At 52.3% G+C, this 11,541-nt stretch overlaps 5 protein-coding genes across 5 annotated transcripts; 2 read left to right on the top strand and 3 right to left on the bottom strand.

The window, feature by feature from the left end:
* Positions 1-68: 68 nt before the first annotated feature.
* PSV08DRAFT_359358 (uncharacterized protein) lies at positions 69-2,278 on the bottom strand. Its single transcript, XM_014224619.1, has 2 exons — positions 1,294-2,278; positions 69-1,242 (listed from the first exon to the last, which is right to left on the bottom strand). Exons 1-2 carry the CDS (start codon positions 2,093-2,095, stop codon positions 416-418), a joined length of 1,629 nt encoding a protein of 542 aa, XP_014080094.1. The 5' UTR covers positions 2,096-2,278; the 3' UTR covers positions 69-415.
* Positions 2,279-4,308: 2,030 nt separating this feature from the next.
* Positions 4,309-5,566, bottom strand: PSV08DRAFT_269635 (carbohydrate esterase). Its single transcript, XM_014224618.2, has 2 exons — positions 4,850-5,566; positions 4,309-4,796 (listed from the first exon to the last, which is right to left on the bottom strand). The coding sequence occupies exons 1-2, from the start codon at positions 5,334-5,336 to the stop codon at positions 4,411-4,413; spliced, it is 873 nt and encodes a 290-aa protein (XP_014080093.1). The 5' UTR covers positions 5,337-5,566; the 3' UTR covers positions 4,309-4,410.
* Positions 5,567-6,315: 749 nt separating this feature from the next.
* On the bottom strand, positions 6,316-7,518 carry PSV08DRAFT_359356 (uncharacterized protein). Its single transcript, XM_014224617.2, has 2 exons — positions 6,862-7,518; positions 6,316-6,775 (listed from the first exon to the last, which is right to left on the bottom strand). Exons 1-2 carry the CDS (start codon positions 7,047-7,049, stop codon positions 6,433-6,435), a joined length of 531 nt encoding a protein of 176 aa, XP_014080092.2. The 5' UTR covers positions 7,050-7,518; the 3' UTR covers positions 6,316-6,432.
* A 120-nt stretch (positions 7,519-7,638) lies between these two features.
* PSV08DRAFT_368480 (transmembrane amino acid transporter protein-domain-containing protein) lies at positions 7,639-9,719 on the top strand (the record flags this gene model as incomplete). Its single annotated transcript, XM_066093141.1, has 3 exons — positions 7,639-8,755; positions 8,809-9,218; positions 9,654-9,719. The coding sequence occupies 3 exons, from the start codon at positions 7,639-7,641 to the stop codon at positions 9,717-9,719; spliced, it is 1,593 nt and encodes a 530-aa protein (XP_065949848.1).
* A 130-nt stretch (positions 9,720-9,849) lies between these two features.
* On the top strand, positions 9,850-11,190 carry PSV08DRAFT_269613 (glycoside hydrolase). Its single transcript, XM_014224615.1, has one exon. It carries the CDS (start codon positions 9,889-9,891, stop codon positions 11,110-11,112), a length of 1,224 nt encoding a protein of 407 aa, XP_014080090.1. The 5' UTR covers positions 9,850-9,888; the 3' UTR covers positions 11,113-11,190.
* The last annotated feature ends 351 nt before the right edge of the window (positions 11,191-11,541 follow it).

The following is an 11,541-nucleotide window of genomic DNA, read 5'->3' as shown; positions in this document are numbered from 1 at the left end:
CCCCCCCCCCCAGCCACAAAAGCCACGAGGAAGATTCACCAGTAACGAGTGCAAGAAGGTGTGTCTTTAGGGCGTTAAGAAGAAATTAACATTAAAAAGGGGATGGAGATGCGAACAGGACAGGGTCCTGTAGCAAACTTCCAACAAAAGCCGTCAAGCTCATGGAAAAGTTCCTTCGGCACCACTTTGTGCAAATCACAAACGTTTCCACCCTTCTTCTTCCCCTAATGGAAAAACATTACAAGCTAAAAACTGGGGTATGTGTGCGCACCTGAACCTCCCTCGTATCCTGTTAGGCGACCGTAGTCGCCTGAACTCATACATCAAATCTTAATCATGAAGAAAGGAAAAAAACGCCGGATAGAAATCAAGTATGAACACGCCTTTACGCGAAAAATTTTCATCAAAATGATATTTACCTGCGAGGCGATCGGTCAATCGACATGCGGGCTGCTGCAATCTCCATGGAGAGGCGGGGAGCGCGGTCCATGGATTGACGGAGCTGGTAGCTCATGCGCCAGTCAAGAGGGAGACGGCCTTCGTTGGTGGTTCGTCGAGAGGCATGGCCAATAACGACGTGCATCTCGAACTTGTCGAGACCAGTTTTCCTCAGGTAGGCCTCGTACTCTTGTGACTTGGAAGCCCGCTTCATCCATTCCTCGCTCTTGGCGGATGGGTATACTACGCGCACGAGGGGCTCGGCACCGCGGAATCGGTAGTACTGTCGGATGTCGTCGTGGGGGAAGAGGTGGAGGTCAATCCTCTTCATGGGTCCGTTGATAGCCTCGAGCCAGTTCTTGTTGCTGCCGTCGGCGGCAGGGAGGAGCTTGTTCAGCTCGTCGACGATTTCTGAGATGCTCCTGAATACAACGCCTTCGGTCGAGGTGAAGCGGCAGTCGGTTCGGCCAGCGTGGACAAGGCATCGGAGAAGTGGGAGGAGGTCAATGGGCTCCATGTCGAAGCAGGCAGCATCGATATCCATGGAAACCTTGGCATTGAGGGTTTCTACCTTGGACAGGTTGGCCCTCTGGCCCCACAGGTCGATGATGTACTCGGTCTTGCGCGCGTACACAGGCAAGAACTCGTTGCGGATGTCCCGGCACACCTGGGTAAGGTTGTAGAATTGACGGCGCTGCGCACGCGCAGATTCACCATCACGAAGCACCAAGGCAGGGTCATCAGAGCGGCACATCCTGATAGGACCATCCTCGTTCATCTGCTCGTAGATCTTGTTTCGTACCTCTGCGTACTATTAGCATTTTTCTCCATCATTTGTTCACGAGACGAACGTACCAGGAGGCATGTTGAGGAAGGTCACGGGTGTAGTCCTCTTGCTAGCGGCCGGGAGTTGCCGGACCACAATTTCGGGTTCCGGGATAGATGGCACCAGTTCCTCAGATGCCGGGAGCGAGATTTCCTCTGGTTCAGGAATGACGGGTTGGGGAATGACGGGCTCAATCTCGGGTGTCGCACTACGGACGGACACAATGTCCGCATGTTCCGGCTCAGGTGTTACTGGTCGGATGGTGGGGGTCACGATGGAGACGTCTGGCTCAGACACAGGCTCAGGTGCAAGCTCAGGTGTTGCTGAGCGAGCAACTGGTGTAGAGTTCCAAGGCTCCTGCTCAGGAGTCGCACAGCGAACAGGTGGGGTGATGGTAGTGGTCTCAAACTCCGGTTCTGGTTCAGGCACAGACGCAGTCTTCTCTGCTTCTTCCGCAACAGCAGAGGGCATGGCAGTGACGAGGACTCGTTGCTCAACAACCCATCCAGCACTCGGCTTGGCCTTCTCTTGTACTACAAACATGTCCATCTTATCTTCTGCCGAATCATGGTGCCGGCTGGTAGACGTCGGTCGAACATGTGGCTGTTGGGTGCTGGGAGTGCGGGCAGCATCTCCTCGTTTGTCGGCGGGCTCGTGGATGTCGACATGCAAAGTTGCTTTTTCGTCAATGGGTGGGAGCGCAAGTGTTGGTGTAGCAGTTTCATGCGTGGCAGGCTCGGAGGTTGTGTCGTTGGGATCCAATGGAGGCTCGCGCGCCTTTCTCGTCCTACCGCAACTAAAGAAATCGGACAAGGCAGCGACAAAGGCCATGACTGCTCTCCCTCCGACGCGTGGAAGCGTAGGGATGATTGAATAGTAGGAGGTGGGCGACTTGAGTGAAAGCTAGAAAAACCGCGGCTATGGAATCCGGGGCGCTTGGTAGCTATTATGTGCTCGCCTCTTGCACCTAGAGGATCAAGGACTAAGTCATTTGAATTGTTTATGAAACGGAATGGGCAAATGAAGTTGTAGATGTGCATGCTATTATGCAAGGGTGACTGGGGCAGCGCGTCCGTGCTTTACCCCTGATCAACCATATCATCTCCACCCGCCGTGATGCTTTATCTTATCGACATGTGACGTGATACTTTGCGTGCACGAAGACCTGGTGTCACTTGTGTTGCATTCTTCAAACCCATATGCACTGAGGCAAGAGTACGCACAATAGCATGTCTTGTATACACAGCTGTCGCAAGGTGCTGGGCAGGAGAAGGGCCTTCCTCCACGAGTCCATTCCAGCGCCATTGGGCTTACTAGCAGCGAGCGGAGCATTCAGCTAGCGCCCTCCCAGGGTGCATGCATGCGGACTAAAGAAATTTCCGGCCGACTCCTTCTCCGCGCGACTCTTTGCAAACGATGCATAAAGTTGTCGCTAGATCGTGAACGCAAAGGCTTTCCCCTCTCTGCTAGTACCGAACCATGTCTATTCACCCAGCATGACTCGTACACAGAGATTGCGTCTACGCTTCAGGCAATTGACGCTGCCTTGGCTGACCTTTGGGACCCCAGTTTACGTCATTCTCGAGGTTGCTGCCCATGCACGCACTCCCAATCCGTGTCTTGTGCTCTTGCATCTCGTGTTGACGCCTTTTAGATCCGGCAATTTGTAAATTGAACACGACGATCGTGGCCTTCATACGAGCTTAGTGGATGGCAATGGTTTTCCTCATGGTCAGCACGTGGGAGACCCCGATGCTAGCGCCTAAACCCCCTACTACTACCACGACTAGGATTGTGGCTGTTGAAACCATGGGTCTCTTTAGATCCAGAGCACATTGGCGAGGAGCGATAAGCGGCGATAACTGAGCGAACTGTAAACTTCTGTTAGCGGGTGACAAACCTCGCTTCAGCACTGTTAGTCCTGCGACCTGCAACCAGTTCATGTCAGCTGTACGGTTAACTCGTATATCCCCAGACTCCCAGCCAATCCCTTTCTATCGCTTCCACACCTCAATCCGAGATAAACATTCAAAGTCCGTTTCGTGTATGAGCTGATCTTCTCGGTACCCCAATTCTTCGTTACTCTAGACAAACTTACAGATAAACCTCCGAAGAATCGCCTCCAGAATCTCGCTTTTCACCCCAACCGGCTTTTCCAGGACGGATCAGTGTAACACGAAGCGGGAGGTTCGAACCATAGCAGAACGCGGAGTAAAGCGATATGGGATGAAAAGTAAATCGTGCAGCACAACAGACGTGATACCAGGTACCTGGGTGTACTACCATGGCTTAGTCATGATAAACTTTAGCCTTATTCATGTACCCATGCCCCTCTCATCCTCTCCCTTCCTGTCCTTTCCCACTCCTCCTCTCTGCATGATCATCTCAAAATCACCCAAAAAGAAGCAAACAAATATACAGGCGCAATCACATTGCATTGACCTATCAGCGCACTATATGTAGAGCGTATGAGTAGTGAGTATTTATGCCAAGGCGCTATCGCCAAATCAGATCGTAGTGCGAGCTGGACTGGAGATATGGAACCCAACATTTGATAGATATTGCAATGCATGCTCCAATATATTGCTCCAAACTGACAGAAAACAACCTCGTGACAAAAATTCAATATCTTGGTTCGCCGAAACCAGTCGGCTGGTAATAAAGTATGCTATAGAGAATACAGTATGCTACAGTGAAGGGTATCTAGGCGATGAGCAAATTACAACAAAATGTGAAGCTTTTGTATGTGCCCCTCCAAATTTCTCCCTTGATTATTCTTCGCTTCTTTTTCCGATTGCCTTGCTCTGAATCTATTTTTTTCCTTGATCCATGGTGCAGCTGCCGCTTCGCCCAGTTATCCTGGTAAGGCGGGCTGTGCAGGGCGCCACAATCTAAATTGCCAAGTATGCATAATGCTTGTCGCAAAGACTCGGGTATGCGGCTCGTATTTGCTTAGACAGATTCGGTAGTGTCGACACGTGAATATATAGGAGAGCGAGTCGTCTTCCAGACAGCAAACTTCCTGACGGCAAAACTGTGCAGTATGAGTATTCATGCATATATCGGCGAACAATCAAGTCTTCAATGCTCCCAAATGTCTATTGCGCATCTATGGTATAATTGTGACTGAGTGAGATATTGACTTACTATACGAGGAACAGCACGAAAATAACGATGAAGACGTTCGCAATGGGATGCGAAATGGTCTGGTGCAGCATGCTCTTCGCATCCGATGTCCTATCGCCAGATTCGGCCTTCCTAGCGAGATCAATGACCCATTCGGCTGCCTCGTCGCTGTAGCGTTCGAAATAGTTCAGGTGCTTGGACATGTCCTTGTTATCGGTGTTAGGGGCGCAGATGGGGTCGCCTGGCTGGCAGTATTCGCGAAGGATGCCAGCATCAGCGTAGGGCTGGAGGCCTGCAAGCTGTTCCGCTGTTCGAGGAGCACTGCCATCTGAGATTTGGCCACCGCCGTGGGTGTAAGACTGGTTCGCGGAGCGCCGTGTGGGGCCAAAGACAAGTGCAGCTGCGACTGGAAAGGAGTTAGCATATGAAGCAGAGGCAGATCATACGGGCGACACATACTCTTTGAGCCTGGAGGACTGGTGATGTTCATGCTTGGATTCGACTTTTGTTCGCACCCCCAGAGAGGACCACCACCACCACCGAGGACATCGAGCATGACACTACCCCCCTGACTAAAACCCATGACAATCAGGTGGCTGTTTGGACACCTTTGGGTGTAGTTTCTCATCTGCTCGGCGCCGTTCATGGCACCCTCGTGCGATGATATGCACCACTTCTCTCCACCGTTCATGGCCCAATACTGGACATCCTCATAGCCGCAGGCCTTTGGGTTCTCCTTGGTGTTGAGGGCATTGCAGACCTTGCCGACCGTCTCGATGACGTGGCCTGGGTAAGGAGAGGTAGAGCCGCGTGCGAGGAAGTGGTGGAACGTCTGGCATTCGTCCGTCTTGAGAGACTCAAACTGAGGGCAATCTTCGAGCTTGGTGCACACAGCAAAGGCGGTGCTTGCGTAGAGAAGCGCCGACAGGGCAGTCCGGGGTATCATTGTGGGTGTATGTGGAGAGGAGTAAAGAGCGACTGGGAAGCAACGGCGCAAATGGCGGATGGTAGGACAATATTGACGACGGACAGAGCGCAAAAAAAGAAATGGGGGCCGCAGGCTGGGTCGATCAACAATACGCGCTCGATCCAAACGATGGAAAAAAAGACGGAGCGGACAACGGCAGCGGGTGAGGGGAGGGAAGAGAGGGCGGAGACGGGTTCCAGCTCGCCTCTGTTTCGTCTTTTCGCATCTGGTCAGTCTGGGGGCGGGTTTTGATATGCCAAGCAGGGAGTAGCCGAGCTTGCTGCTCCTTGAAAGCCTGCCTTGGCTCCTGTCTGTTGTCTGCTGTCTACCAGTGGGAGAGGGCGATGACGACGATTGGGGGCCCACGCGGCTTGGCGTCTCCCATCCGGAACGACGGGTGCGAGAGGAGTGACGCAAGCCAGGAGGCCCCAGCCACGCCTGCGCCCACAACAGCATTGCTCTACTCAGCAAGCCCAGTACACGCAGTCGGCGCAATGCTCTTCAACTGGGAATTTGGCCCCTCTCCTGCATACTGCGTACGCGCTGCTCTCACACACCTATACATATCTGTCCATGGCGTCCGGCGCTGTGTGGCTTTGGCTGCCCGCTTCGGGCATGCGATGTCGGGAAATCGGCAGGGCTGGCCTTGGCGCTTGACTCACGTGAACGCACAACCTTCTCTCCTCTGCCGTCTTGCACATCCACTGCTATCAAGGAGATTATCATCCACGCTCCCCCCTCCCCCAGCCAGCTCCTATCTCGATATTCACCACACATATTCTTCGGCGATCGTCTCTTTTAATATGTTCTGGTTTCGGAAAAACGGCCTTTCATCTCGCTTGACGTCTTGTGCTTGCCACTCGAGAGCAATTGGAGCCGTGAGAAAAGATGCCACCGCCACAGAAACACACGTCCCATGCAACACCTCAACACTGCCACATACGACTCTTATTCGCGCGCTTTACTAACTATGCAGCCAGTGTGTACTACACGTCCCTGAATGTGCCTGCCCCAGAGCGATAAGGGGATGCTTTTTGGAGCCAGAGCTCTCCATTCTTTTGTTCCAAATGTGGATCTATGCCTCCCTCACGCGACTGCCGCTTGGCTTCTCCATCAAGATCAAGGTATTTTGAGGGGTATCCCAACCTGGGAAACCAATGGCTGTTGATACAGCGCCGTTGCCTCGCCTAGTACCGTTAACAAGCTCTGGAAAGACTCTCGGCGTGCCCGCAAAAGTACCACGTTTGGCACCCACTACGTTCGCTGTGACCGGGTGCGAGGCCACCCTAAGGTCAGCGGTCGCTGTTTGTCTCTTTCCAACCCTCACTAACATGTCCTTGGCACTCAGATGCCTCACTTCTGACTGGGTGAACATGCACATTTGTCCTGCGCCAATGTTTGATCGCGTAAAAATTTGCCTTCAAGGGCAATGCAACATCCAGGCATCGGAAATGTCCTTGTCAGACCCATCTTCGCTTCATCTTCTGGAAAAAAAATAGCGCACCGGAAGTTGTTGGTGCCCCTGGCATTCCCGAAGCCATCTCCTCTCGTACACGGTCTCGAGTCTGGCATATTGTGCGGGTATGAGACTGAACCCATAAGGCGACCAACCAGCGTACTGCTCTTGCACAGCCAAACCATGACGACGGCCAACCTCGGGAACCAAGGCCGGCCTGCTTCGGCGCGTATCATGGTGTGCGGCTCTCGCTAGTGCGGTCACTCCCGAAGAAGATCAACGTCAGACGTCACTGGGACCCTTTCTCCGCATCACCACGTCTCTTGACTTGACCATGGGGTCGACTGCATGGGGCTGTTGGGCAGCGTTTCAAAAAGCTGCGGGTCGATTCGACGTTGCGAATTACAATGCTAAGCAGTTATTCTTTTACTAAAAGCTTCGTTTGCACGGCTTCTGGCGAGACCCACATGCCCTAAGTGGATATACGGACCACCAGTCTCCACGCCGTGAGAAAGACCCTGTTATTTTCACTATCTGGCCATTGGCGCACAGTCCCGATTAGGGATGCAACCTTTCCGCGACACGCTACGACAAGCTACAGTCCTTGGTAGTACGTAATTCACCAAGTCCTTGGGCCTCTCCACACTGTGCCGTAGCATTTAATCTCGCTCCTTACTTGTATTCATAACTTCTTCACATCTTCACACCTTTCCAGCACCATCAATTCAACCCCAATCTTTGCCAATTCCTTCGTGCTTCTTTCCGCTAGACCCATTCCTCCAACTCTGTATATGCAGACATAAGTGCTTGATTGCCTCTTGAATCATGGACGGGAAACCTCTTGCGTCTGCCCATGTCAACTTTCCCAAGCAACAAACACATGATGTCAACGACAAGCCCAAAGCTACTGACGCTCCCCCGATATCCGCCCAGCGACCCACAGTCACCCTTGCAGCAGACCCGACACACGATCCAGAAGACCCTTTGCAACATAAGACCATAGCAGACTCTGAAAAATTCGATTCCGCGTCATCTCAAAACGACACAAACCTAGGCGACGTCGCGGATATTCGAAATGCCAGCATCTCCCCCAACGGTAATTCTGCCAAGAAGCTGAACACGACCCAAACCGTCATCATCTTCATGACAAACGAGATTGGAATTGGCATTCTGTCATTACCCAGTGCGCTCAACACGCTTGGCTTCTTCCCCGGCATCGTGGCCATTATTGGTATGGGCATGCTCAGTCTGTATACTGCTTACAACCTGATTCAATACTGGCGAAAATATCCTTATATGCTGAACATTGTTGACTACGGGCGTGTCCTTGGTGGGCCCTGGGTTGAAGCTGTGTTTGCCATTGGCTTTCTCATCAACATGGCGCTCATCAGCGCGTCGGCTGTCGTCACCATCTCCATCGGTCTCAACACGATTAGCGAGCACGCAACTTGCACGGTTGCCTTCACGATTGTCGCGGCCGTCGCCATGTGGGCTATGTGCGTACCTCGGAGCATGCGCTTTGTATCATGGGCCTCGTGGCCTTGCACATTCTCCATCTTCACCGCCGTCCTGATGGTCATGATCATTCTGGGCGTCCAAGGCCCACGGAACCCCGAAGCGGCGCTCAATCTCAAGGCTATCGGCAGCCCGACTTTTACGCAAGCTGTTTCTGCATTCCTCAACATTGCATTTGCTTTTAGCGGTAACCAGGCATTCCCGACAGTCTTGGCGGAAATGGAGAACCCCTCGCGCGACTACCCCAAGGCCATCATTATCGAGAAGTGCGTAACGACAGCCATTTACGCGGTTGTTGCTGCAGTCGTGTACGCACTATCTGGCGAGCAAGTCGCATCACCCGCGCTCGGCTCGCTTCGTCCCGTCATGGCCAAAGCCGCGTACGGAGTCATCTTCGTGGGGCTCTTGGGCACTGGTCTTATCTTCGGTAAGAAACTCTTCAGGAAGCGCATTCGACTTCATACTAACATTTTCTCTCAGGCATGACAGCAGCACGCTACCTCCACGTCTACTTTGTCCGCCAAGTCAGCATCCGTCAATCCAAGCAAAACAAAACAGGCACCATTGTCGATATCACCTCCAACTCCAACAACTCCAACCGCCGCCGCGATCCCATCGCCGTCGCAGATGTCGGCAAAAGGACTGACTGGTTCCTTTGGATCTTCTCCGTATCCCTCTTCTGGGTCATCGTCTGGATCCTCGCCAACGCCATTCCAGTCTTCAGCTCCCTCCTCAACATCTCCGCCGCCTTGCTTCTCTCTTGGTTCACCTGGGGTGTCACTGTCCTCTTCTGGTTTGACCTCAACAAAAACGGCAAGTGGCGCTCCAGCGGCAAGAAGATTGCAACTGCCGCTTTCAACATTTTCATCATGTGCGTAACGCTGTTCATGGTAGGGCCCGGCATGTATGCTAGTATTGCTGCGTTGATGAATACGTTTGCGACGACAAAAGTCAATGGGGCGTTTACTTGTGCTGATAATAGTATTTTGTAGTTGTATATATTCTACTTGAGCGCTTCTGCCCTTTTCTGCGTTTGGCTTGGGAGATTGTGCTAGATGATTTATTTTACGTTGTTTTGAATAGACGAATATACGATTCATTTCCTGTTATCACTATCATTCTGATGAAAGTCATTGCTTATACAGCATGGACCTTGGTATGCAATGCACACGATTGGTAAAGCCTTCTTTGGCATCGGGATTGAAAGAGTGGATCTTACTCATGATGTTTATATACAAACGCTACACCATTGCGCTGGTTGAACGGCAAGTCACGGAACAATGCAAAAGCCGGACTTAGCATGGGTCTTGCTGGTAATCGGACAGAAGACGGGTGGTCGGCACATGAAGATGCAACACTATCTGGCTCCTGGTATTGCTGGTCTCAATTGAGGAGAGGGTGATGCAAGATACGTGTATAACATGTAGGTTACTATCTTGTGCCGGGTTGTCGGCAGGTGGGGCAGGCGTTGGGTGACGTGCTTGCGTCATAGCAGCTCGGCTTCTGGCAGAAAGTGGTTGTACAGCTTACCATCCTCCAACGTACCACATCGAATTGAAAATGTCGGGCGCGTTTGACAAACTGCTAGCCAAGGGCAAAGCGAAGCTCTCTGAGTTTACGGGCCCATCTTCCGGCGGCCATCACCAGCAAGGCTATCCGGGCCAGGGCTATCCAGGCCAACAACATCAGCAAGGTTATCCACCACCTCAAGGCTACCCTCCACCTCAACAGGGCTATCCGCCACCAAGCCCAGGCCAGTACTCTGGCGCTCAGTATCCTCCACAGTATCCGCCGCAAAACCAACAATGGGGTGCACCTCCACAGCAACAGCAATGGAATGCCCCTCAACAACAGCAATGGGGTCCGCCGCCGGCGCAGCAACAACCCTTTGCACCACCACCCATCCCACACGGAAGTAAGCCGCACACACCACAGCCCGGCAGTCCCCCGCCTATACCTCAGAACCGCCCTCCGTCTGCGCAACCGCCGCCGCCACAGAACATTCCCCCACCGTACACCGAGAAAGTATACTGGAGGCCATCCTTCGACAAGTCCACCCCCGTATCGCAAAACTTCCGCCACGAAATCGGCGACCACGGCTGGGGTAACAATGAGAAGCAAATGTACACCGACAGCCCCGAAAACTCCTTCCACCACGACAACCGCCTAATCGTGCGCGCCCTAGTCGGCCCCGACAAATGGACCTCCGCTCGCCTAACCTCTCACCAAACCCTCTCCCGCCCACGCGGCTACCTCTCTGCAACCTGTCTTCCACCCTCTGCCCCCGGCATCTGGCCTGCCTACTGGATGCTCCCCGCCGACCCCTTCAAATGGCCCACAGACGGCGAAATCGACATCGCTGAGAGCTGGAACGCCGAAACAGAAAATCACTCATGTCTCCACTGGGGCTCCTACACGGGCGAAGACGCCCAGAAACACCGTGTCGTCAAGACCTCGCTACACGATCTCGCCCACCAACCACATACCTACGGCTTCGCATGGATTGAAGAGGAGGGTATCCCCGGGTGGAGAGGCCGTATGATTTGGTATATTGACGGCAGACCGGTTATGAAGGGGAGCATACCTGAGGGAACGAGACGGATGGAGGATTTTAGGATTTTGATTAATATTGCCATGGGGGGTACGGTTAATCAGGGCAAATTGCCCGCAGAGGGGTATTACGATTTTGTGATTAGTGATCTTAAGATGTGCGAGGAGCCTGTGGGTGGGTGGCATGCGTTTGAGAGAGATTGGGCGTGTACGCCTGAGGGGAAGGCGTTGTGAAAGTGGTGTGTTTTTACTCTATCCTCATCATCATACATTGTAGACTTCAATCTTGAAAATAATATCTTTTTTTTTTCGATTCACTTGGTGTATGTTTTCTTTTTGTTATTTCGTGGTCCAGTCTACCTAGACCTTACACGAACTTTTTACCTCGGTTCATCTCTTCTCTCTCTCTCTTTTTCCCTTTTTTTTTCTTTTTTCCTTTTCGCAAAAAATTGTCCATGCTCTGCTTTCTCTTTATTTATTTATTTTTCCTTTTTTTTTTTCTCTTTTGCCCTAACCCTCATTTCCTTTTTTTTTGCCCCCCACCACCAAAATGTAAATCATCCTCGGGGATATCTTCCCTTGAAATTCTCCTCCGTTCATGGTTGGGCCTTGAACAGGCTGATACAATCAAACGCCCACTTTCTTTTTTTTTCCTTGCACAGT

The sequence above is a fragment of the Bipolaris maydis genome (genome assembly GCF_028858645.1).
Source record: "Bipolaris maydis strain C4 unplaced genomic scaffold PSV08scaffold_2, whole genome shotgun sequence".
Taxonomy (NCBI): domain Eukaryota; kingdom Fungi; phylum Ascomycota; class Dothideomycetes; order Pleosporales; family Pleosporaceae; genus Bipolaris; species Bipolaris maydis.
The sequence above is the reverse complement of the archived record's forward strand: the minus strand, read 5'-3'. Positions and strand labels throughout refer to the sequence as shown.